Below are 24,166 nucleotides of genomic sequence, written 5' to 3'. Positions count from 1 at the left end.
CCCAGGTTGTAGGTTCAGTCCCTGGCAGGGGCCTGTTTGGGAGGCAACCAATTGATGTTTCTCTCCCTCTCCCTCTCTGAAATTAATGAAGAAGAAAACAAAAAAAGGGTTCCCGGCCCAATCCCACCTGGACCAGAGGATTCGGTTGAGTTGTGTGTCATGTGCTTTCTGTTTTTAATTTTATTTTTTAAATATATTTTTATTGATTTCAGAGAGGAAGGGAGGGGGTGAGGGAGAGAGATATAGAAACACCAGTGATGAGAGAGGATGATGGATCGGCTGTCTCCTGCACGTCCCCTACTGGGGATCAAACCCGGGACCCTTCAGTCCACAGGCTGGCGCTCTATCCACTGAGCCAAACCAGCCAGGGCTGTCATGTGATTTTGACAGATGATGGTTTGATGGAGTGAGCTCTACTTAAAGAATTTGTATTCATTCTCTGTTCTGAGTGATTTCTATCTAAACGTTCAGTGTCGAGAATCTCGTGTTTTGAAAGGACCCCAACCTCAGGTCGGCTCCCTCCCTGCCTTCTACTCTTCCTTCCTTCTACTCTTCCTTCCTTTTTGTTGACTTTTTTGATTTGTCTTGTTTGTCTTGCTGAAATCCCGTCAGTCAGGAGCTCATGTGACTGTCTCTCCCTGTCCCTCCCCCAGAGGAAGCGTCGAGGAGGGGCAGCAAATTCCAGACAAGCCCAGAAGCGAGCTCGGGAAGCAGCCCCCACCCCGGTGATGGCCTTGGAAACAGAACCCATAGAGCTCGTAGAAAGCGGTAAGCTCCCGGGACACTACCCATGGGGCGTTGGCATGGTGCAGCACGCGTGGGTGTGGGTGGCCAGCCCCGCCGCAGCCAGTCGGTGCCAGCACTGCCACCTACCAGCCATGGGGCCTCCCTTTCCTCCTCTGAAGTGGGAATGGCACACCTGCTCCACAAGGTTGTCATGTGGCTGAAATGAGTCAATCAGGTGACCAAGCTGTACAGGTGGGCTTAGTGCAGTGTCGCTCTAGGACCACACAGTCTCAGACTCACCTGCCTTACAACTTGCTGCTGAAGGGAGTGGAGTTGCCCTTGGGTGCCCTAGGACCTCCACGGGTCTCCAACGGCCACTTAGCTTGGCTGGGCTGCCAGTCAACCTTCAGGGAGTGGCCCACCTTCACTATTTATTTATTTATTTGATTTTTTTTTTTTTAGAGAGAGGAAGGGAGAGGGATACAGAGAAACATCGATCAGCTGCCTCCTGCATACCCCCAGTCCCTTTACCGGAATCGAACCTGGGATCCTTCAGTCCACAGGCCCAGGCCGATGCTCAGTCCACTGAGCCAAACCGGTTAGGGCCCACCTTCACTACTTAAAAACCTGTCTCCAGTGTGCGTGGCCTTGTGAAGAACTCGGCTTTCCTCCTCCTTTTCATTAAGACAAAATTGTCCAAGAAGGCAGACGTGTGGTCAGGCTGCCTGCCCAGGGAAGTGCAGGTGGCAAACCATGACTCTGCCCTCTGCAACACTAAGGCTGTTGTTGTAACTGACTAGAGCCCGTCGTGGCGGCCGCCTCTGCCTCGGCCCTCACAGCCCCAGCTTCATCCGGAAGGACGTCTGGTCTAATGAGCACATTACGCTTTTATTATCATAGATGCCTGAAAACTGACTCTAAAGAGAAGCAGTTGGTCTGAGATACATTTTGTGGGCCCTCCAGAGCAGTAGGTCACTCAAAACCGTGAATCTCAAAGAGCCTGGAGCCTGAGGCCCTGGTCCACCCCACCCACTGCCCCAAATCTGGCGCCCTGGAATCTGCACCTGTCCTGCGTTAGGGGAGGCTGGTGCAGGGGCTGCTCCTTGGGTCTCCCAGGCGGCTGGAAGCAGGTGGTCGCACCCCTGTGCAGGGCTGAGCACTAGCTGCCATGGGAGGGTCGCCTTATTTGTAAGAGTCCAAAATGGGGTCCACCGGCAAGAGAATGAATGGCTCTGTGAATTATGGTGTGTTAGTACGTGGACGATTTCAAAAAGAATAAGGTCATTTTGTATAAATTACATTGGACATCTCTGATACAGTGTGATTTTTATTCCTCTGAAACTTTTAACAAGAAAATAAAACATTTTGCACATGCTAAATATGTTACAAGTCACTGCCCCCAAATTTAAACAAATGCTGTTTTTAAAAATTCTACCCTCATACTTTGTAAAGTTAATAACAGGAAAACGGGTATGCCTTTCAGCGTATAGGACTGGATTGTGCTCTGCCCTTCATGCGGACATACATGCCAGGAGACGCTGGGCACCCGCTCTTTCCCATGTTGTCCCATGTTCATGTGGACACTTCAGTGGGCCCCGGGGCTCAAAGGCAAGCTGCAGGCCAGACCTGACCCATTTGGCTGTTGGGGTTCCAGGGCCCATTAAAACATTACTGATGGTCCTGGCCGGTTTGCTCAGTAGTTAGAGTGTCAGCTCCAGCACTGAAGGGGAGCAGCTTGATTTCCTGGTTGAGGGCACATACCTGGGTTGCAGATTCCATTCCTAGCCCTGGTTGGGGTGAGTGCAGGGTGCAACTGATTGATGTGTCTCTCCCACATTAATGTTCCTCACTCTCTCCCTCCCTCCCTCCCTCTCTCCCCCACCCTCCCCCTCTCTCTCTCCCCCCATCCCCTTCCATTCTCTAAAAAGCAATTGAAAAATTATCTTCAGGTGAGGATTAAAAATAATAGCCACTGAAGTGCTGAGCTAAGTATGACTTGAGGTCTGGGCAGGTGGCAGCCACCTGCTTCCCTGCTGTGGAGAGCAGAGGTTTCAGACTCATGCATCCCAAAGAGAAAGGCCCTGAGCCGCCCAGGCCTGGTCCCTACCTTTCAGTCACTGCCTCTCCCCTGTGAGGGAGCAGGTGAGGGCACAGAGGTCAGGCCGGGTGGCAGTGTGAGGCCACGGGACGAGGTGCGTGAGCACAGACATCCCATCCCCGGTGGGGTGCTGGTAGAAGCCCTCTGCTCCCACTCAGCCAAGTGCTAGAAGGGTGTTCCTTGGCTGTCAGCCCTGCAGAGGGCTGGTCCTCACGCTCTTTGCCTGCTGTGCTTCGGGGGTTGCTAAAAGCCCGAGCTCTGTTGTCATTAACGAAGCGAGAGTGTAAGCTTTTCCCTTTCCTCCTAATGTTTGTTACAATGCTTTGTTTTGAAGCTGGCGATGAAATAGTGGACCTCACCTGTGAGTCTTTGGAGCCCGTGGTGGTGGACCTGACGCACAACGACTCTGTAGTGGTAAGCCGTGCGCTGTTGTCGGGCCCTGGCAGCACGAGGTCTACAGCCTTGGCCACCAGTTAGGTTTATGCGGGAGAAACTCAGTGATGTCCCAACACAGATGTTTCAGGGAAGTGCTTGTGGCTTTGTTGCGTGTGGAGGGAAAACCTGTGTGCCCCTGACCTTCCCTCAGTGGCACAAAAGCCCTTGGGGGCAAACTCCGAGGGGCCCTCTCTCCTTAGTCCCTGACTCTACACTGTACCAGCTATGTGACCCCAAGTGAGTGACTGAGCCTCGTTCACTTCGTTCGTAGAGTGGGACATGACGTCTGGAGCAGTAGGGTGTTGTGAGGACTAAGAGATGCTGGCCTTGAGTGCCTGGCACCTGGGGTGGTGCCCACAAATACCAGTGTATACCTCCCGGCTGGTGAGCAGGAATGCTTTCTTGGTTCCCAGAGTGCCGGGAGCCGGTCCATGCTTGCTGTTTCAAGGGACCTGGCATATATGGCATACTGTTCTTAATATGTTTGCTCACCTTCTTGGCACTATGTGTTTTAACCAAGGTCTCTGAGAAAGGTTGTTTTCCCCAGGTAGGGATTTTCCCCTGAAGTTAGGGAGGGAATAAAACCCCTCAACTAAGTGCCAGGCGGGTAATTAATCCCTTTAACTACGAGCAATCATGCTTAAACTACATAATCTTTTCTCCCTGGAATGGAGATAAGAAACGCCCTAACCTTTGTAATAGAGATTGATAGGATTGAATCAACTGGTATAAATACAGTTGTAACAAGACAGAAACACTCAGAACTCAGAACACAGAAATCATGAGACAGAATTCAGAACTCAGAACTTAGAACAGAATCAAGAAGACAGAGCCTACACGGAGCCTAGAGACAGAAGAACTTCGCTGGAGAGAGCATGCCGGAGGATCCTGGAGAGGGACTGGCCTCGGAGCCTAGAGACAGAGCCTAGCAGGAGAACATGGCAAGGGATCCTGGACTGAACCTGACTACAGAGATTGGCAGGAGAACCTGACTGGAACCTGGACACTGAACCTGACTGGAGAGCCTGGACAGAACCTGGCTGGAGAACCTAGCGAGGGAACATGGCTACAGAACCTCGCTGGAGATCCGAAGCAGAACCTCTCTGGAGATCCGGGCTAGAGATCCTGGCTAGGTTGCTGATCAACTGAACACTGTCCCCGTGTCATTCCTTCTTCGCCGACTCCGTCCACACCTTTGGGGACCCCTGGACCCGCTGGGGTTGGACCCTGGCACCAGAGAAGCTGGCTTGGAGGATTTGGGTACCTGGAATTGCCACCTGGTGCCTTGGTTGTGTATGACTCCAGGGACGGGTTAGCCTGGGAGGCTGCTGGTGTCCCCTTCCTGTGGCATCAGATCTGGACTCTGTGGCCCTTGAGGGAAGAGACCTGGGATGGTGAAACGCATGGGGGTCTGCTCAGTGTCCTGGGCGGCTTGTCTCTCCAGGACACCTCTTTAGCACCTTTGGTTACAGGGAGCCTACCATCTACACCAGTGATGGTGAACCTTTGACATGCGTGTCAGAGGTGACCCGTGAACTCATTTTTTTTGGTTGATTTTTTTTGTTAAATGGGGTTTAAATATATAAAATAAATATCAAAAATATATCTTTGTTTTACTATGGTTACAAATATCAAAAAATTACTACGTGACACGGCACCAGAGTTAAGTTAGGGTTTTTCAAAATGCTGAGACACCACCCTAGCTGGTTTGGCTCAGTAGATAGAGCGTCGGCCGGCAGACTGAAGGGTCCCGGGTCCAATTCCAGTCAAGGGCACATACCCGGATTGCCGGCTTGATCCCCAGTGGGTGCTGTGCAGGAGGCAGCCGATCCATGATTCTCTCTCATCATTGATGTTTCTCTCTCTCTCTCTCTCTCTCTCTCCCCCTCTCCCTCTCCCTTCCCCTCTAAAATCAATAAAATATTTATATTTAAAAGAAAAATGCTGACACACCGAGCTCAAAAGGTTCACCATCACTGATATACACTAATAAAAGACAAAAATGCTTATTGACCATACCTTTGCTACACCATAAGCCACGCCCACCAGCCCATCAGAGCTACTATATGCAAATTAACCCAAACAAGATGGCGGCCGACAGCCACGGAGCTGGAGCAAGCAGGAGGCTTGGTTGCCCGGGCGATGGAGAATCTGCGGCCTCCGCTCATGGCAACAAAGTTCCAATTATAGATGCTAAATAAATCGCAGATACCTGCTTCCAGCCAGCCTCCACTGGGAGCTTGGGTGGCTGGGGGTTGTGCCCAGCCTGCAAACAGCCATCAGCCCCTTACCCAGGCTGGCCAGGCACTCCTATATAATACAAGGGTAATTTGCAAATTAACCCTAACAGCAGAACAACTGGGAATTACTGGTCACTATGACACACACTGACCACCAGGGGGCAGATGCTCAATGCAGGAGCTTCCCCCTCGTGGTCAGTGTGCTCTCACAGGGGGAGCTCTGCTCAGCCACAAGCCAGGCTGACGGCTGCCAGTACAGCAGTGGTGGTGGGAGTCTCTCCCGCCTCCTCAGCAGCGCTAAGGATGTCCGACTGCAGGTTAGGCCTGCTCCCCGCTGGCAAGTGGACATTCCCTGAGGGGTCCCGGACTCCCAGAGGGATGTCTGATTGACAGCTTAGACCCAATCCCTCCCAGGGAGCGGGCCCAAGCCAGCAGGTGGTCATCCCCCAAGGGGTCCCAAACTGCGAGAGGGCACAGGCCCGGCTGAGGGGAACCCCCACCCACCCAAGTGCACAAATTTTTGTGCACCGGGCCTCTAGTCCTATATAATAAAAGGCTAATATGCAAATCGACTGAACGGCAGAATGACCAGTCGCTTAGACAATCATTGACCACCAGGGGGCAGATGCTCAATGCAGGATCGGCACCCTGGTGGTCAGTGCACTCCCACAGGGGGATGCTGCTCAGCCAGAAGCCAGGACCACAGGCTGGCGAGCACAGCGGCGATGGTGGGAGCCTCTTCTGCCTCCACAGCATCCCCCAAGGGCTCCTGGACTGTGAGAGGGCGCAGGTCAGGCTGAGGGATGCACACGTACCACCACCACCACTCCAGTGCATGAATTTCATGTACCAGGCCTCTCGTTTGTTATATTTTGTACCTTCTACTCAGAGATTTGCCTTTCCTCGTTGGCTTTTTACACAGAGGTCTTTAATTTTAACACAGTTGAATTTATCAGCTTGTTCGAGAAAATCTTATTAATATGTTCCTGTGTTCAAAAGTTTTACCTTTCACGTTTAGTTCCATAATCCACATGAATTGCTTTTGTGTGTTCGAGATGGCGTCTGTAATGCCCCTCGTTAAAGTTTTATAATGTTCCCTGAGGTGTTCCTGCTAGTCTGGTTAGGTTTCTGCTAAAGAAACTCAGTGATGATCCCAACATAGATGTTTCAGGGAAGTCACTTGTTCCTACCTACATAACATTTTAAGTTGTTGAAAATGGTTTGGGGTTCAGTGGATAGAGCGTCAGCCTGCGGACTGAATGGTCCCAGGTTTGATTCCGGTCAAGGGCACATGCCCAGGTTGCGGGCTCAATCCTCAGTAGGGGGCATGTGGGAGGGAGCCGATCAGTGATTCCCTCTCATCATTGATGTTTCTTTCTCTTGAAATCAGTACAAACATATTTTTAAAAAAGAAAAGAAAATGGTGTGGAGTTTTTCTGTTTGTTTTTAATCGTCATCCAATGTTATGCTTACTGATTTGAGGGGGGAGAGGGAGGGAGAGAGAACATCAATTGATTGCCTTCCCTACATTTCCTGACTGGGAATCAAACCAGCAACCTTTCCGTATACAAAACGATGCTACAATCAACTGAGCCACACTGGCCTCGGCAAAAAATGGTGTTTTAAAGTTCTGTCTTATTTTTTATCTAAGTGAAAATGGTGGCATTCTTTTCTCATTCCAAATCTGAAAGAATCCTTTCAAAGTCTCACCATTAATAAGACCTTTGTTGGGTATTTATTTGTTTGTTTATACCCATTATCAGATTGGAGATATTCATCAGTTTCCTGTGTGGCTGCAGGTTTCATCTGGGGATTCAGTGCTGCATTTTAATTTTAACAACTCCGTCTAATGATATTTTTTCTCCCTTTCATACATTGAAGTGGAGAATTAACATTGGTTTCTAGTCTTAAACTGATTCAACATTGTGGTCGTGAAATTATCATTTTGAATATTGCTAGATTCAGTTTGCTAATGTTTTATACTGTTATTTTTGCAACTGTTTTTAAGATTGGCTTGTAATTTTTCTTTTATACACATTGCTTATAGAGTTCCAGTATCACAATATGGATAACTCTATAAAGTGAGTTAGCCCCCTCTTTTTTGTCTGTTCTCCAGAAGACTTTGCCCAGTGGAATTATTTCTTTGCTGAATGTTTGATAGAACTCTACAGTGATAATACCTAACCCTAAGTTATGAGTTTGGGTAATTATTTTTTTAGGAATTTTTCAATTTTACCTAAAATTTTCACTTTTATTTGCATATGTTTTGTTCGTAATGTCTTATTTCTGTGGGATCTGTAGAGATGTCTCTTTTTCATTTCTGATACTAGCTGTTTTCTGTCTTTTTAGATTAGTATCACCAGAGCTTAATTAGATCTTTCAGAGAACCAACTTTTATCTTTATGGACCCTTTCTCTTGTAAGTTTGTTTTTATTCATTGATTTTTTTTTTTTTTAGTTTATTTTGCTGTTTTTCTAAGCTAATAATTTTGATTGTTTCTTTTCCAGTAAATGCATTTAAGATGATATTTTCTTTAGCTATATCCTACAGCTTTTGTTATTGGTATCTTACATTCAGTTTAGTGTATTTTTCTTTTTTTTTTCTTTTTTTTTAAATTAAATCTTTATTGTTCAGATTATTACATTTGTTCCTCTTTTTTCCCCCCATAACTCCCCTCCTCCCAGTTCCCGCCCCACCCTCCGCCCTCACTCCCCACCCACTGTCCTCATCCATAGGTGCACGATTTTTGTCCAGTCTCTTCCCGCATCTCCCACACCCCTTTCCCCCCCAAGAATAGTCAGTCCATTCCCTTTCTATGTCCCTGATTCTATTATGATCACCAGATTATTTATTCACTTGATTCTTAGATTCACTTGTTGATAGATGCATGTTTGTTGTTCATAATTTGTATCTTTACCTTTTTCTTCTTCTTCCTCTTCTTAAAGGATACCTTTCAGCATTTCATATGATGCTGGTTTGGTGGTGATGAACTCCTTTAGCTTTTCCTTATCTGTGAAGCTCTTTATCTGACCTTCAATTCTGAATGATAGCTTTGCTGGATAAAGTAATCTTGGTTGTAGGTTCTTGGTATTCATCACTTTGAATATTTCTTGCCACTCTCTTCTGGCCTGCAAAGTTTCTGTTGAGAAATCAGCTGACAGTCGTATGGATATTCCCTTGTAGGTAACTGAGTTTCTTTCTCTTGCTGCTTTTAAGATTCTGTCTTTGTCTTTTGCTCTTGGCATTTTAATGGTGATGTGTCTTGGTGTGGTCCTCTTTGGATTCCTTTTGTTTGGGGTTCTCTGCGCTTCCTGGACCTGTAAGTCTATTTCTTTCACCAGGTGGGGGAAGTTTTCTGTCATTATTTCTTCAAATAGGTTTTCAATATCTTGCTCTCTCTCTTCTTCTGGCACCCCTATAATTCTGATGTTGGTACGCTTGAAGCTGTCTGAGAGGCTCCTTACACTATCTTCGTATTTTCGGATTCTTTTTTCATTTTGCTTTTCTGGTTGGGTGTTTTTTGCTTCTTCGCATTTCAAATCTTTGCCTTGATTCTTGCGCTCCTCTGGTCTGCTCTTGGGAGTCTGTATAGTATTCGTTATTTCAGTCCGTGTATGCTTAATTTCTAGTTGGTTCTTTATCATAACATCGAGGGTCTCGTTAGATTTCTTGAGGATCTCACTACATTTATCGGCGGCTTCTAGACAGTTCTTAAGAGACCTTAAAAGTGTGGTTCTGAACTCAATATTCTCCATTGACAGTTTTGTCCTGTTTCTTTGTCTCCACATTTTTTATGCTTTCTTTGTGCACCCCCTAGTGGTCTTTGTGCGCAGTCTTGTTGTAGGTAAGCCTTGATTGTTGTTGGCAATACTGGGGGTGATTTGACCTCCAGGCTAACTGGCTATGAGAGTCCACTGTGTCTGCAGTGGGAGAGCTTCTGTGCTGGATCTCTAGGGCGGTGCTAATCTAGCGTTTGCCTGAGGCTATCCGGCAAATGGCTCTGTGCAGGGCTTGGGCGGGGCGGGTCCCCGGGGGATCTACAGGGCGGGCCGGAGGCAGCAGTTATGGCGGCTCTCAGTTCTGTCCCTAGGGGCTCTGCCTCACAGAGTCCCAGCAACCGCTGCAAACCTCGGAGAGAAAGCTGCCTTCGAGTTCCGACTGAAGCCAGACAGTCCCGCTTCTCCCGTTTGAGTCTGGGTCCCTAGAGACTCGCCCGGATCTGGAGCTCAAGAGTCTGAAACTCCCTCCCGATTGAAAACAACAACAACAACCGCACCCTCCTCCGCCAGCCTGCTCCGCGCGCGCACTCCGCACCTGAGTATTTCACTTCAGCACTGCGCCTCCTCTGAGTCTGGGTATGATATTCTCTTTCCTCCTAGTTGTAGAATTTCCACTCGGCCAGCCTTCCTGTGGTTCTGGATGATGTCCGTTCCGTCGTTTAGTTGTTTTTTGAAGTGGTTGTTCGAGGCAGCAATCTCCGGCGTTAACCTATGCCGCCATCTTGGTTTCTCCCAGTGTATTTTTCAAATTTGTATTTTTTAACTTCCAAACCCTGGGGATTCTCTCTCTTTTGTTTTTATTACTCATTGTTTACATGACTGGTCCGCAGAGACGTCCTGCCTGTCGGCCCTTGGCCATTGGCTGAGACTCTGCCGCCGCCCGCATGGGCACTGCACTGACAGGCCACGGCTCCTGCAGGGCCTGGCTTCGCTGGGAGGCTTTCCCAAGGACACTGCAGGGTCTCGGGAGATTGCTGGGCTGTTAATGTTGTTGTTTTCTCATCTAGATTATCATATTCCCTTTACTTTGGACCTAATACCTTTTTCTTGATAGCTCTTTATTTTAAGACTAGGGGCCCGGTGCACGAAATTCGTGCACTGGGTGTGTGTGGGGAGGGGAGTGTCCCTCAGCCCAGCCTGCCCCCTCTCACATACTGGGAACCCTCAGGCGTTGACCCCCATCACCCTCCAATCGCAGGATCTGCCCCTTGCCCAGGCCTGATGCCTCGGCCAGAGGCGTAGACCCCCATCACCCTCCGATCGCCTGATCGGCCCCTTGCCCAGGCCTGACGCCTCCACCAGAGGTGTCAGGCTTGGACAGGGGACCCCCATCTCCCCCCGATCACTGGCTCTGGCCCCCGCCCAGGCCTGAGGCCTCTGGCCCAGGAATCATGCCTGGGCAGGGGACCCCCATCTCCCTCTGATCGCTTGCTCCACCCCCCGCCCAAGCCTGACGCCTCTGACCCAGGCTTCAGGCCTGGGCAAGGGGACCATCATATCCCCCCAATCCCCGGCTCCGCCCCCCACCCAGGCCTGATGCCTCGGCCAGAGGAGTTGACCCTCATCACCCTCCGATCACCAATCACCGGATCGGCCCCTTGACCAGGCCTGAGGCCTCCGGCAGAGGTGTCAGGCCTGGGCAGGGGACCCCCAGCTCCCTGCGGTTGCAGGCTCCGCCCCTGCCCAGGCCTAACGCCTCTGGCTGAGGCGTCTGGCTCGGGCAGCGGGGACCCGCAGCTGCAGCGGCCCCGCAACCGTGGGTTCCGCTTTAGGCCCAGGCAAGGGACCCCTAGCTCCTGGGACTGCCAGCTTCGACCGTGCCCAGCTTCCATCGCTGGCTCCACCCCTACTTCCTGCTATCACTGGCCAGGGTGGAAAAGGCGCCTGATTCTCCGATCATGGCTGGGGGGCAGGGCAAAGGCGGCCCCAGGGATTCCTTTGCCCTGCCCCCCAGCTCTTAGCTCCCCCCTGGGTTTCCGATCACTGTCAGTGGCAGGGGGCTTCTTCCTGCTTTCCCTTTCGCCTCCCTGCATTGTGCCTACATATGCAAATTAACCGCCATCTTGTTGGCAGTTAACTGCCAATCTTAGTTGGCAGTTAACTGCCAATCATAGTTGGCAGTTAATTTGCATATAGCCCTGATTAGCCAATGAAAAGGGTATCGTCGTACGCCAATTACCATTTTTCTCTTTTATTAGATACGATGTGTCCTATCTTGTTTGTTGTTTTCAGTGGGAAGATGGGTGAACACTAGCCTTTGCTTATTGATACCCCTCCCGTGTGCTTCCCTCTGCTTTCCTCCTGGCTCCCCCATCATGCACTGGGCCAGGTCTGCTCTGGCCGCCGTGGTCCAGGCTGGAAAGAGACTGGTTCATTGAAAGCCCGCTTGGTTTCCCGGAATCTTCATGTGGTCTTTTCCTGGGCGCGGATGAGTCGCGCTGTCTGTACCCCACCTGGCTTTTTGTTTATGAGACTATTGAGAGGATCTGCTTCCCCATGGCTCCTGCGGGCAGGGACAGAGCCCTGTCCGTCTGTCTAGGAGTAGAGGGCTGCGAGGGACACAGTGAGAGTGAGTGAACCTGAGTCCTGGTGAAGAAAGAAGCGGCCAGGCATCAGGGACACCGTCGCACACAGGCACACGTTGCCTGGCTGCTCTGCAGTTCTCCTGGCGCTGCCACAGGAACAGCCTCTGTCATCGCACCGTGTCTGTCACTGCGGGGGCGGGAGGGTGCACCTGCTGGGTGGAGAGAGAACCCTTGGTGGCCTTGGGTGATGGTTGGGTGTGGCCGTGTTCTCCAGTGGGACCAGGTCGTCAAAAGCAGGTAACTCTGAGCTCTGGGTTGGGGAGCAGCATCCTTAGTATTTCCCGGGTCAGCCGGTTCAGAGGCCCCCGGTGGTCCTGCCCTGCTGCCCTGCCCTGTTGTTCACCCAGGGCATTGCTTCAGCCCTGGGCGGCCCCTGGGAGGCTGGGCACTTGTCTCCTAAGAGGAGGGCTTGTCTTCCGCTCACCAGAAGCCTGTGACGGTGTCAGCCCTCACAGGCGTTCCGAGGCTCACCTATGCTTCAGAAGCTTGGGACGCCTGGGTCAGTGTGCCCCGGGACGGGGAAGCACCAGGTGTCTCCGTCCTGAACGCTCTGGCCTGTGGCTAGTCTGTGGCACGGAGAGAAGCCAGGCTGCTGATCTGGACCAGCTCCCCTAGTTCTGCCTGCTGTTGAGGCCGGGAGACTGAATGGCTGTTGTTTAAGTTTGGTATTTGTCTTTTTTGTTGTTTTTTAAATTATGACAGCTACTTTGTGTGGGGGTTTTTTGTGTGTGTTTTGTGAGGGGTTTTTTTTTTAATTAATTTTAGAGAGGAAGGGAGAGAGAGAAACATTGATGAGAGAGAATCATTGATCTGCTGCCTCCTGTACAGCCCCTACTGGGGATCAAACCTGGGACCCTTCAGTTCGCAAGCCGATGCCCTAACCACTGAGCGAAACCAGTGAGGGCTGTTTGGTTTTTTATTGATTGATTTTAGAGAGAAAAACATCTATTTGTTCCAGTTACTTATCAATTCATTGACTGATTCTTGTATGTACCCTGACTGGGGATCGAACCCTCAACCTTGACACTCTAACCAACTGAGCTACCCGGCCAGGGCAAGTGGTGTCTGTTCTGTAAAGGCCTCTCGGCCAGAGGAGAGGCTCCAGAGCTTTGCTGTCCCTGTCCCGTCGCTTTGCTCCTCCAGCTCACATTTCTGAAGCCCGTGCCCTTCCCCGGCCTGTCCCCTGCCCTGCAAGCATGTGCTCCCGGAGGAGGGCACCCAGAGCGGGCAGTCCCGCCTCCGGGGTTCCGGAAGGATGTGGTGCAGCCGCTGGGTGGAAGAAGGTAGGAGGTAGCAGGGGTGCAGGGAGGGCGTGGCGCCGCGAGGCCAGGCTGGGGTACTATCCTTTTCTGCCCCCTCTGAGCTGTTTTCCTTTTGAAAACGGGGACAGTCCGTCACCCGGAGAGGGAGGCTCTCTGGTCGCTAAGTGTGGAGGCCCTGCTGTGTGCCAGGTCTGTGGGGACCAGTTCCCCGCACACTGCTGGGAGCCGGGGCGTCCTGTCCCTCCCCGTGCACTCACCCCGATGGTGGTCCTCCTGTGGCCTCTTCTAGACTCATGTGGACAGTACCTCTGCCAACCACCCTGTGTCCCAGGAAATGTGGCCCCATGGTGAGGGCTATCTCCCAGTTTGGTCGTCACTCTGAAGCCTCGTGGGGGAGGGTTTCCATAGCCCCAGATGTGGGCTTCATGCTGCTGCTTCCTGGGATGGATGGCTGTGCCGGTCAGGGGTCAGGCTAGAACCCCGAGCCCACTCCTGTTGTCTCAAAGCAGAGAAGGGTTTATTTGTGGGAGCAGGCGTTTCACGTGAAACGGCTGGAGGAGCAGGTCTCCAGAAATAACTCCAGCATTTCAGCCTGGAACCCTGCGTGGGAGCTGCCAGCCAGGGTCCATGAGGAGAGGCCCACAGGGCTGTCCTGCAGGAAGTCGGCCAGCCCATGGCGCTGGGGGAGTGGGTCTGCTGCTGTCCCGCAGACTCGTGGCTGGCCCTGAGGGTTGTGAGCTGGCTGGAAACCGGCAGTGCAGAACGGTCTGGATGTCAGGCCGAGCCTTCAGGCAGGGGCTCGTCCAGGTCTCGGTCACGTTCCCTGGGTCCAGTGGGTCCCTGGTGTGTGCACATGCATCAGTCCCCTCGCCTGCTTGCTTTTGTCTGGGAGTTCATTCTTTTCACAGTGTGTTAGGCACCGCACACTCTTACCCGTAATGTCCTTGGCACTGGCCACGTGGAGTCAGAGTTGTCGTTGGCGAGCGTGTGGAGCTAGTCCTGGGCTCCATGTCCCTGGTGCCCAGCGGCCGTAGCCTTGTCTCCCTTAGTCCTCACAACACTGCTCAGGGTAAAATCACTTCCTGGGTCACGTGGCCAGCAGCTCCCCCAGATTTCCTACGGCAGCTCCAGGGGGGCAGACCCCAGGGCAGGGTGCTGGTCCCCTGGGGATTTTTGCATTTCAAATAAATGCTTCGAAGTGATCATTTGTGCATCAGACAACACAATGTTTTATGTCAAACTGATTGTGTCTTTCTCTTTTCTCTCCTTTTTAAAAGATCGTTGATGGTGAGTGGTTTCCTTTTTCGTTGGGTTGGATGGACAGTGGGAGGGCACCCGTAAGGATGCTGCATTCGGATTGGCTGTTCGTCTGGGCCAGGCCCACAACTCGGCACTTGCCATCATAGCAGGGATGGGCTTCTCCTGGCAAGACGGGGGGTGGCCTCGGGCTGGGCAGGACCTCCTGGGTGTGGCAGCAGAGTCTCTGGGGTCTGAGACTGGCCTTTCCCTGGCCAGAAGGTGGGTGGTGGGTGGTGGGTGGTGGGCGGTGTGCGGGAGGCCCCTATCCTGAGTGCGGGGCCCCTGTCTTAGAAAGGAGGCGGCCCAGGAGGAACACTAGGAGGCAGCGCCAGGACCACGCTGACAGCTGTGTGGTGAGCAGCGACGACGAGGAGCTGAGCAGGGACAGGGACGTGTATGTGACCACGCACACTCCCAGAAACGCCAGGGAAGAGACATCGCCGGGGCTCAGGTACCTGCATGCCCACCTGCTCACTGCTGCTGCCATCTTGGGGCCAGGCTCTCACACCAGGAAGCCTCTGGGCCCTGGAGTGGGATCCTCACCCCCTCCGTTTCCCAGTGTGCTGTGGGGGGAGGATTGTTGGAAACACTGGGCCTTCAGTCAGTGCTCTGAGCCGGTGGCCCAGCAGAGCTGTTGAACATCTGCCTGGCGGCTGCCTGGAGATAACACTATTGAGACCAGGGCCCAGCTGTCCCACCATGACCAGGGCTTGCCAGGCACCAGCAGGCCGGGGTGCTAGGTGCAGGCCCTACCCCAGGCAGGGGGTGAAGGGGCAGAGGGTGTGGGGTGGACACGGTGACTCAGGTTGTCTGCACCTTCTCCTCTCCCCTTTTCTTGTGGCCCCATTAACCCCTTGGGGTGGCCAGCCCTCCTGTGAGTCCCGGGCCCTCACTAAGGCAGGGTCAGAGGCGGCTCTTGGAGGGAAAGGCTGCACACAGGATGTCCCCTGGCACGAAGAGTCCAATGTCGGCGTTTGCTCGGCACTGACATGAGGCACTGTGTTCTAGGCCCTCCGGCACGGTCAGTTGTCCGATCTGCATGGATGGATACTCAGAGGTAAGCACACCAGCTGTGACCTCCTGCTCAGCTTCCATACTTCAGTGAGAGAGATGAGCGAGGACCCTCCCATTAGGTGGGATTTGAAGTCTTCCTTCAGTCCTGCCTGGACTGGCACATGGCTCGTCATACATGCGAGTGCAGGGAGAATGTGCCAATGTGTGGGCCTACAGCCTTCCACTCTGGCCTCTGGCCCCTGTGTTCCTGCGCCGCCTGTGCAGCTGAGGCAGTCTGTGTTTTCCCTGTCCTGGCCCAGGCAGAAGGCCCCGTGTTCACTGTGGCCCCTGAGCCTGCGCACGGCCCCACCTGTGCCCACACAGCAGCCCTGGCCTTTCCAGGCCTGTGGGTTCTGGTGCCCGGGTCCCCCTTGGGCTGCTGCCGGGGGCCTGGCTGCCAGGTGTCCAAAGTTCTGCAGCCCATTGCCCTGCCCCCCTGTGCCTGCTCTTCCCTCGCCCATCACTGCCCAGGTGGTGGCAGTGGGACTCCCTGGGAGCTGCTGCTCTGGGACAGACACACGTGAAGGTGTTCCTTTTTGTTTTCTAGATTGTGCAGAATGGGCGTGTCATTGTCTCTACAGAGTGTGGCCACGTCTTCTGCAGCCAGTGCCTCCGAGATTCCCTCAAGAACGCGAACACTTGCCCGACCTGCAGGAAGAAGATGAGCCACAAACGCTATCACCCCATTTACATCTGATACGCTGCGAGCTGCCTCGGAGAAGGACGGACAGTGACATCCCCGCGGGCTCATGCGGCCTTCGTGGGTTCTCAGCCTCCAATTTCCTGAGCTCAAAAGACTTTTAAACCAAGGCCTGATATGTAGACTCCTCCTTATTTCCAGCCCTCTGAGGTCCTCTCGTTACCTCCAGCTTGATGCCTCAGCCGGAGCCACAGCCCTGCTGGCCAGGTGCGGCCTGCTCCCCTGGCAGCCTGGTTCCAGGGCAGGCGAGGAGCTGAGCACCTTCGAGTTGAGAAGCAGGTTCCAGCCTCTCCGGGACTGCACGTTTGCCAAGAAGCTCCCCCGCGCAGGAGGTGTGCGCAGCTTCCCCCACAGTGTTGTCGGGGAGCCAGCCCTGGTCAGGGCATGAGCCAGTCCACCCAGCTCCTGCGGGCATGCTACCTCACCCGGCCTCTGCCCGCACAGTGACCGAGCCGACAGCCCCGGAGGACCAACCACTGGGCTCCTTCCCGACCTTAGCAGTGACGGGCAGGGATTTCTGCAGGGCCATGCCCAGGCCTCTGAGGATGAAACGTGCAATAAAGCCCGTCCACCGCCGCCTCCTTGCAGCCCAGGACACGCAGCACCGTGAGTGTCCCTTAGGCCCCGCCCTGTTCTGTCACCCCGTTCTCAGGAACTGACCAGGCCCCAGAATTCCCCTCCTGGCGCGGGCCAGTTACGGTACACAGGGCAGGCCTGTACTCGGTGTCCGCTCCTTTCTGATAAAATCCGTCCTCGTCACCATATGCCCGCTGGTCCTCAGTCCCCGCTGCCCACGGTCTCCTCAAGTATGGACACCGGAAGGCGGTGCAGTATTTGTGGCCTTATCAGCCCCTGTCCAGCTGTTGCCCAAGCCGCAGCCACCCTGTGTCTCAGAGCGTGGCCCACCTGACGAGCTGGGTCCTGCCTTGGCCTTCTCACCACCCCACCAACCCACCATTTCAGAAGCTGGTCCTCTGGCCATCTGGACTGTGGCCCTCTGCAGTTCTGGTTGGCAAAGTTCAGTGGCCTCTCCTCACCAAGGGGCAGATAACACCCCCTGCCCACTCTGCAGGCGTAGGAGCCTCTGGTTTCCAGGTGGCAGCACTGCTCCTAACGCACAGGGCTGAGGGGTGACGGGAGTGCCAGCCTTCCCCACCCTCCCCACAGGCCTCAAGCCAGACAGCAGCCTCTGCATGTGGAGCGTCAGCCGGGGGAGAGGCCCCAGCTTTGCAGCAATAACTGGCCTTCAGTTCCCTGGAAGGAGCAGGGACTGGGCACAGTTCACTTTAACGGGGCTGAAGGAGTGTCCCTCTTCTGTGGAAGTTTTATTCTTCATTCTGCCTTTGTAGCTGTTCGGCTCACTTCCAATTAGTCAGTTTGAATGAAAGGAATAATGTTCTACTTGGAGGTGAGGAGGCAGGACATGGTTCCCACGGGGGCTGTGCCGTGTCTGCCCTCCGACCGGACGTGGTTGCCATCGCGTTTCTTCCGGGCTGCATGGGAGCGTCTCCTGTGACCTGACATTACAGCCTCCAGGAGCCGGGATGACCACGCAGCCCAAGCCCTGCTTTACATTTTAGGACAAACGACTGATCGTGAAAGCTGTGCTTCTACATTAAATTGTGGGGGTGTTAAGTTTCTACTGTCAGAAACTACAAAATAGGAAAAGGTCGATATGAAAACCCCTCCTTCTCAGTGTACATAATCCAAATCTTTCTTTGTTATGTTTAAACTTTACCCATAATGTCAGTCTGTTTCGGACCTCTGCTGGTGTTACAGATGCAAATAAAACCAGGAATTTGAACCAGGTAGCTTGTGCATTCCTTTGCTCTTTGGGACCAATTCTTCTCCTTTTGCCCAAGGTGTGTGATTCGCACCTGTGTGTGCGAGGAAGTTGCTTATCTGGCTGCACATTCCAATGCCAGCAGGCGCCAGGCCACTCCTGAGCCCCCGGGACTCGAGCCACAGTCCAACCCTGGACCCTAGTCGAGCCGACGCTTTGGCCCAGAAGTGGGGTCAGGCTCGCTGCAGTTTGGCCAGTGGCCATGCAGACACGCAACTTGCCCTCCACGTGGGTGTGGTGTGCGGATTTGATTTTTTAAAAAATACTTGAGAACTGTTCACAGTTTTTAAAATCAGTTCTGTTAAGTTACAGGTTTCAGAGGATTCATACATCTCGTCTCTTTACAAGTTTTTAGCATAAAAGGTTTCATAAAATATAGTTAATCTCTACAGCATCTTTTTATCACTAATGTTAATTTATGCCTTTTATTTATTTATTTATTTATTTTTTATGCCTTTTATTTTTAATCCTCACCCAAGGATATTTTTTCCATTGATTTTTGAGAAAGCGTGAAAGGGAAGAGGCAGCGGGGGGGTGGGGGGAAGAGAGAGATTGACTGGTTGCCTCCTACACGCACCCCAACTGGGGGGCTGGGATGCAAACCTGCAACCGAAGTACATGCCCTTGACCAGCAATCAAACCTGCAACCCTTCTGTCCTGGGGCTGGCACTGAAACCACTGAGCAACTGACCAGGGCTCCTTTTATTTGTAACTAGAAGCCCGATGCATGAAAATTCACGCACTGGAGGAGGGAGTCCCTCAGCCTGGCCTGCCCCCTCTCACAGTCTGGGAGCCCTCAGGGGCAGGAGGCAACCCGGTGATCAGGGGAAGGTGGTGCCTCATCACACCTCTGCTGCTGCCACTGCAGGCAGTGTAAGCCTCGGTGGCACTGGTTACCTGAGCCTCGGTCAACCCCGGGCCGCTGCGGGGCTGAGGGAACTGGGGGACTCAAGAGGCAGGCATGCAGAGTGGCTGGGCCCACCTGGGGGCAGGCCTGGCCTTGCTGTGTGCCTGCCGCCCTGGCAGGGCTAAGGGGACTGGGCACCGCTATCTTTGAGGCGTGATGGTCAATTAGCATATCCCCTCCTTATTGGCTGTGGGCACCGCCATCTTTGAGGGCAGGGAAGTCAATTAGCATATTCCCTCTTTATTAGATAGGATGTTTGTTAGAAACATCTCAGTTTCGTGTTTTGTCAAGTCCAGCATCCGAGTCTGGTCCAGTTCTGAAGTTTCCTCATCGCTGAGGACTTCCTTATGCTCTGTGAGCTTTCCTCCCTCTGTGCGCCTGTAACCTGGTAGACTGGAGAGCCCTTGAGGCCTGGGTTGAAGGTGGATTCCTCCGGAAAGTGTTGGTCTTTGCTTTTAGGAGGTGTTTAATGTTACCAACTCAGGGCCAATATATATTTACCGTTTATACTGCGAAGTATAACACACACACACAACTCATTGAATTATCTCGAAAGTGCATCTTAATGAAGTACCATGAAGCAGATGCCCAGGAGACAACCAACTGCAGCCAGAAACACCACTGCCAGCACCTGGAGCCCCTCTCCCTGGCCAGTACCCTTGACCTTCTCCCCCGAGTCACTGCTAATGTGAGTTTTACAGAAATTACTCCTTACAGTTTAATTGGAAGAACACACAGCCTGACTGTGGAATGTCATTCTGCCTCTGAACGTGAAGCAGGTGGATCACTTGTGTTTTCTGGAGGTGGGTGCCCTTGATTTCTTCATGTGCAGTTGTGCGTCTTCCTTGCTGTGTAGTGTTTCATTAATGAGTACGCCTCTGTTTATGCTCTTGGTCATTATGTGTTTTGGCTAATAGCCCAAAGCGAATGTTGTGTCTGTCTCTTCTGGTGCAGTTTTGCTCACATAGCTAGCTAGTGGGCATATATTTCAGTGTGCAATGACTGAGTCAGGGTATAAGCATCTGGGAAAAGTCAAAAATATGTGGAAATTAACACTTTTAGACAACCAGTGGGTCAGAGAAGAAATCACAAAGGAAAGTAGAAAATACCTTGAGAAGAATGAAATGAGAATGCAATGTATGTACCAAAGTGTATGGGATGCAATGAGACCAGTGCCGGGGGTGTTAATAGTTGTAAATGTCTACATCAAAGCAGATTAAGTCAGCTTTCCAATTGTGTGCCCAAGGAACCAGAAAAAAGAGTAAACCAAACCCAGAGCCAGCAGAAGGAAGGAAGTAATAAAGATTAAAGCAGGGATAAATGATATTGAGGATAAGAAACTGGAAAATCAAGGACAATAGAAGTTGCTAAATTGATGAAGAATAGAAGACTCAAATTATTAAAACCAGTGAAAGAGCACATTATTAAACTTTGCAGAAATAAGGAAGGTTAAAAAAGACTACTATGAATACCTGTATGCCAACAAATTGGGTAATCTAGGTGAAATGGACAAATTCCTAGAAGCAAACTACAAAAGCTGACTCCAGAGCAAATAGAAAATGATCAGACCTGCAATAAGTGATATTTAAACTACTCAAAACCCCAAGCAATAAGAGCCAACGACCAGGTGGCTTCACTGGGAAACGTTACCAAACATGTAGAAAAGAAGGAACACTACTCTTTCCCACATTCTTCCGAAAATGTCGAGGTGACAGGAGAACACTTCCTAACTCATTCTGTGAGGTCAGTGTTATCTTGATACTGAAGCCACACACAACTCCAGGGAGAGAAAAGCGCAGAGTCATATCTTGTGAACATTGAGGCAGAAACCCTCAGCACACTGCTAGCCCCGAATTCAGCAGCAGTAAGAGGGTTACACACCGGGACCACAAGGGCTTTCTCCCAGGGATGCAGGAAGGGCCCAGCCTCTGAAAGCCCACCCAGCACACTGCCTGAGTAGAGTATGGAGGGGAAACATGACCATCACAGCTGATGCAAAAAGAGCATTTGATAAAATCCAAATTTTCATGATAAAACAGACTAAGGATCAAAGGAAAGTACCTCAACATAATAAAGGCCATTTATGTAAAGCCTGTAGCTAATGTGCTCTAAGGTGAAAGAAAGCAAGCTTCCCCCCCCCCCGCCCCCCCCCCCCCCAAGGTCAGGAACAAGACCCAGAGGCTCACTTTTATCATTTCTATGCATAATAGCACTGCAGTCTCTAACCCAGGGGAGGGCCGGAACAAAAGCATGGTTGGGGTGTTTGTGTGAACTAATATAAATTCAAAGTAAACATCATTACATAAAAGGGTATGGTCTTTTTTTTTTTTTTTTTTTTTAGTTTAATTCATTTCAAATGGCTGGATCGGCCCGCGGGACGTAGTTTGCCCACGGCTGCTCTAACCAGAGCAATGAGGCAGAAGAGAGAGGCATCCAAATTGTAAAGGAAAAAGGAAAGCATCTGTTTGTAGAAGACATGGTCTTCTATGTAAAACCCTGAAGAACCCACAGTACACACAGCTGTTAGAGCCTGCAAAGGAGTTCAGCAAAGTTGCAGGATACAAACTTACAAATCAATTGTATTTTTATAAACTATCAATAATATGAGAAAGCCCGGCTGATGTGGCTCAGTGGTTGAACGAGGAGGTCACAGTTCAATTCCCGGTTGGGGCACATGCCTGGGTTGCAGGCTCAACCCCCAGTGTGCAAGAGGCAGCCGATGAGTGGTTCTTTCTCATGGTTGATGTTTCTCCCTCCCCCTCCCCCTCCCCCTCCCCCTCCCCCTCCCCCTCTCCCTCTCCCAAATCAACAAAGAATCAAAACTGGTGGTAGCCTGAGGATGAACAGACAGGCCTCCACCCCAGACCAATGGAATGGGAGTGAGAGCCCAGAAATAAACCCTCCCCTCCATGGTCACATGATTTCCACAAGGGCTTTAAGACCACCCAATGCGGAAAGAAAGTTCTCTCCAACAAATGGTGCTTGGAAAACTGGATATGCACATGTATGAGAATGAAGTTGGGCCCGGCCAGCATAGCTCAGTGGCTGAGCGTTGACCTATGAACCAGGAAGTCATGGTTCGATTCCCAGTCAGGGCACATGCCAGCATTGTGGGATTGATCCCCAGTGGGGGGTGTGCAGAAGGCAGCTGATCAATGATTCTCATCATTGATGTTTCTCTCCCTCTCCCTTTCAATTCAATAAAAATATATTTTAAAAAGTGAAGTTGGGTCTTTAAGCCATAGGCAAAATGTATCAAAAACCTAGATTTAAGAGTCAAAACTATAGATTTCTTAGGAGAAAACAGGCAAATATTCCTGACCTTGGATATACCAATGTTTTTTAAAAAAATCTTTATTATTGGAAGTATTGCGTATGTACTCCTTTTCCCCCCATTGACCCCCTCCAGCCAGCCTCCCCGCCCCAGGCCTTCACCACCCTATTGTCTGTCCATGGGTTACATATATGCATACAAGGTCTTGGTTGATCACCTCCCACCCACCCTTCCCTTGCCTTCCCTCCACGATTCCACACACTGTTCCCAATGGTTTCTTAAATATGACACCAAAAACAAGGCAACAAAAGGAAAAATACTACACTTGATCTTAGCCAAAAGGCCAAGAAGCGATCCCAACAAAAGGAAAAATAAATTCTACTTCATTAAAATGAGAAACTTAGGCATCAAAGCTCTATCAAGACAGTGAAAAGAGAACCAACCCATAGAATAGGGGAAAATATTTGCAAGCCATCTATCTGATAAGGGACTAATAACCACAATATATATAGTGCTTTGAAAGTTCAAGACCAACAAAAAAAATCAGACAAAATTTAAAAAGTGGCAAAAGACTGAAATAGATAATTCTCCCAAGAAGATATACAAATGGCCAATAGGCACATGAAAGTAACAGTATCGTCAATTATGAGTGACATATAAACCAGAACCACAAAGAGATACCACTTCACACACATTAGGAAGGCTATCATCAAAAAGGAAATAAGCAAAAAAGACATTCTGATAAAACATGGATGAGCCTTGATAACATGATGCTAACTTAAACTAGACAGACATGCTAGGACAAGTATGTGTTTGGTCTTTATTCCTTTCTTCATTGCCATCTGGAATAATGTTTCTTCTGCCCAAAGAAGAATTTCTTTTAGTGAATTCTTATTGGCAGTTAATGCTCACTATTTTTGTTAATCTGAAAATGCCATTTTATCTTCATTGTTTGTTTGTTTAATCCTCACCCAAGGATATGTTTTCATTGATATGAGAGAGAGAGAGAGAAACATCAATTGATTGCATTCCATACACGCCCCAACCAGGGATCAAACATGCAACTTGGGTATGTACCCTGACTGGGAATGGAACCCGTTATCCTTTGGTGCTTGGGATGATGCTCCAACCAACTGAGCCACACTGGCCAGGGCAGCAAAAACTTACCAGCTGTTGCCTAATATGGTTGCCATGAGTCACTTGGGGCTCCAACACTTGAAACATGATGAATCCATGCTCCGGGAGTGTGGCTCAGTAGCTGAGCGTCAACCCATGCACCAGGAGGTGGCAGGTTCAATTCCCTGTCAGGGCACACGTCTGGATTGCGGGCTCAGTACCCAGTAGGGGGAATACAGATGGCAGCAGATTGATACTTCTCACATCAATGTTTCTCCCTCTCCCTTCTCTCTCTACAAATCAATAAAAATATAAATTAAAAAAAGAAACATGGTGAATCCAAATGAAGAGAATCTGGAGGTATAATATACACAGGATGCTGAAGACTTGACATGAAAAAAAGCATAAGGTTAATTTTAATATAATTAATTTATATTGATTACATCTTTAAGTCATGGTGTTTTGAATATATTAAATAAAACATTAGGATTTTTACAAAATAGATTTTGTTGATTTCAGAGAGAGGAAGGGAGAGGGAGAGAAGATAGAAACATAAATGAGGAGAATCATTGATGGGCTGTCTCCTGCACGCCCCCTACTAGGAATTGAACCTGCAACCCAGGCATGTGCACTGTCTGGGAATTGAACCATGACCTGGCTCATAGGTTGTTGCCCAACCACTGAGCCACACCACCAGGCTAGGATGTTTTATATTGGATTATCTTCCAATTAATCCTCCCATGCAGTGTCAATCTGTTAAAATCTATTGAATTGTTAATTTTCGTTATTTCTGAATTCTAATTATCTTTTTTTAAATGTAGTTTCATACACCATCTTTATTTTTTATAT

At 50.7% G+C, this 24,166-nt stretch overlaps 1 protein-coding gene and 1 pseudogene across 15 annotated transcripts in view; one reads left to right on the top strand and one right to left on the bottom strand.

The window, feature by feature from the left end:
• The window catches only part of RNF4 (ring finger protein 4), a 35,164-nt gene extending 17,178 nt beyond the window's left edge, over positions 1-17,986 (top strand). For 8 of the 15 annotated variants that reach the window (XM_059677250.1, XM_059677249.1, XM_059677294.1 and 5 more), the window contains 4 exons: positions 654-768; positions 3,159-3,252; positions 14,720-14,875; positions 16,059-17,986. In XM_059677250.1, coding sequence (XP_059533233.1) covers positions 654-768; positions 3,159-3,252; positions 14,720-14,875; positions 16,059-16,281 — 588 coding nt within the window. In that variant the 3' untranslated portion in view covers positions 16,282-17,986. Of the gene's footprint in view, positions 1-653; positions 769-3,158; positions 3,253-14,719; positions 14,876-15,291; positions 15,616-16,024 lie in introns of all 15 variants that reach the window. The other 7 variants (XR_009450216.1, XR_009450215.1, XR_009450214.1 and 4 more) reach the window with 7 other exon arrangements.
• Positions 17,987-22,470: 4,484 nt separating this feature from the next.
• LOC132223236 (U2 spliceosomal RNA) lies at positions 22,471-22,556 on the bottom strand (annotated as a pseudogene).
• Between the last annotated feature and the right edge of the window lie 1,610 nt (positions 22,557-24,166).

Source organism: Myotis daubentonii, chromosome 1, assembly GCF_963259705.1.
Source record: "Myotis daubentonii chromosome 1, mMyoDau2.1, whole genome shotgun sequence".
NCBI classification, from domain to species: Eukaryota; Metazoa; Chordata; class Mammalia; order Chiroptera; family Vespertilionidae; genus Myotis; species Myotis daubentonii.
This window is presented reverse-complemented; position numbering and strand designations above follow the sequence as displayed.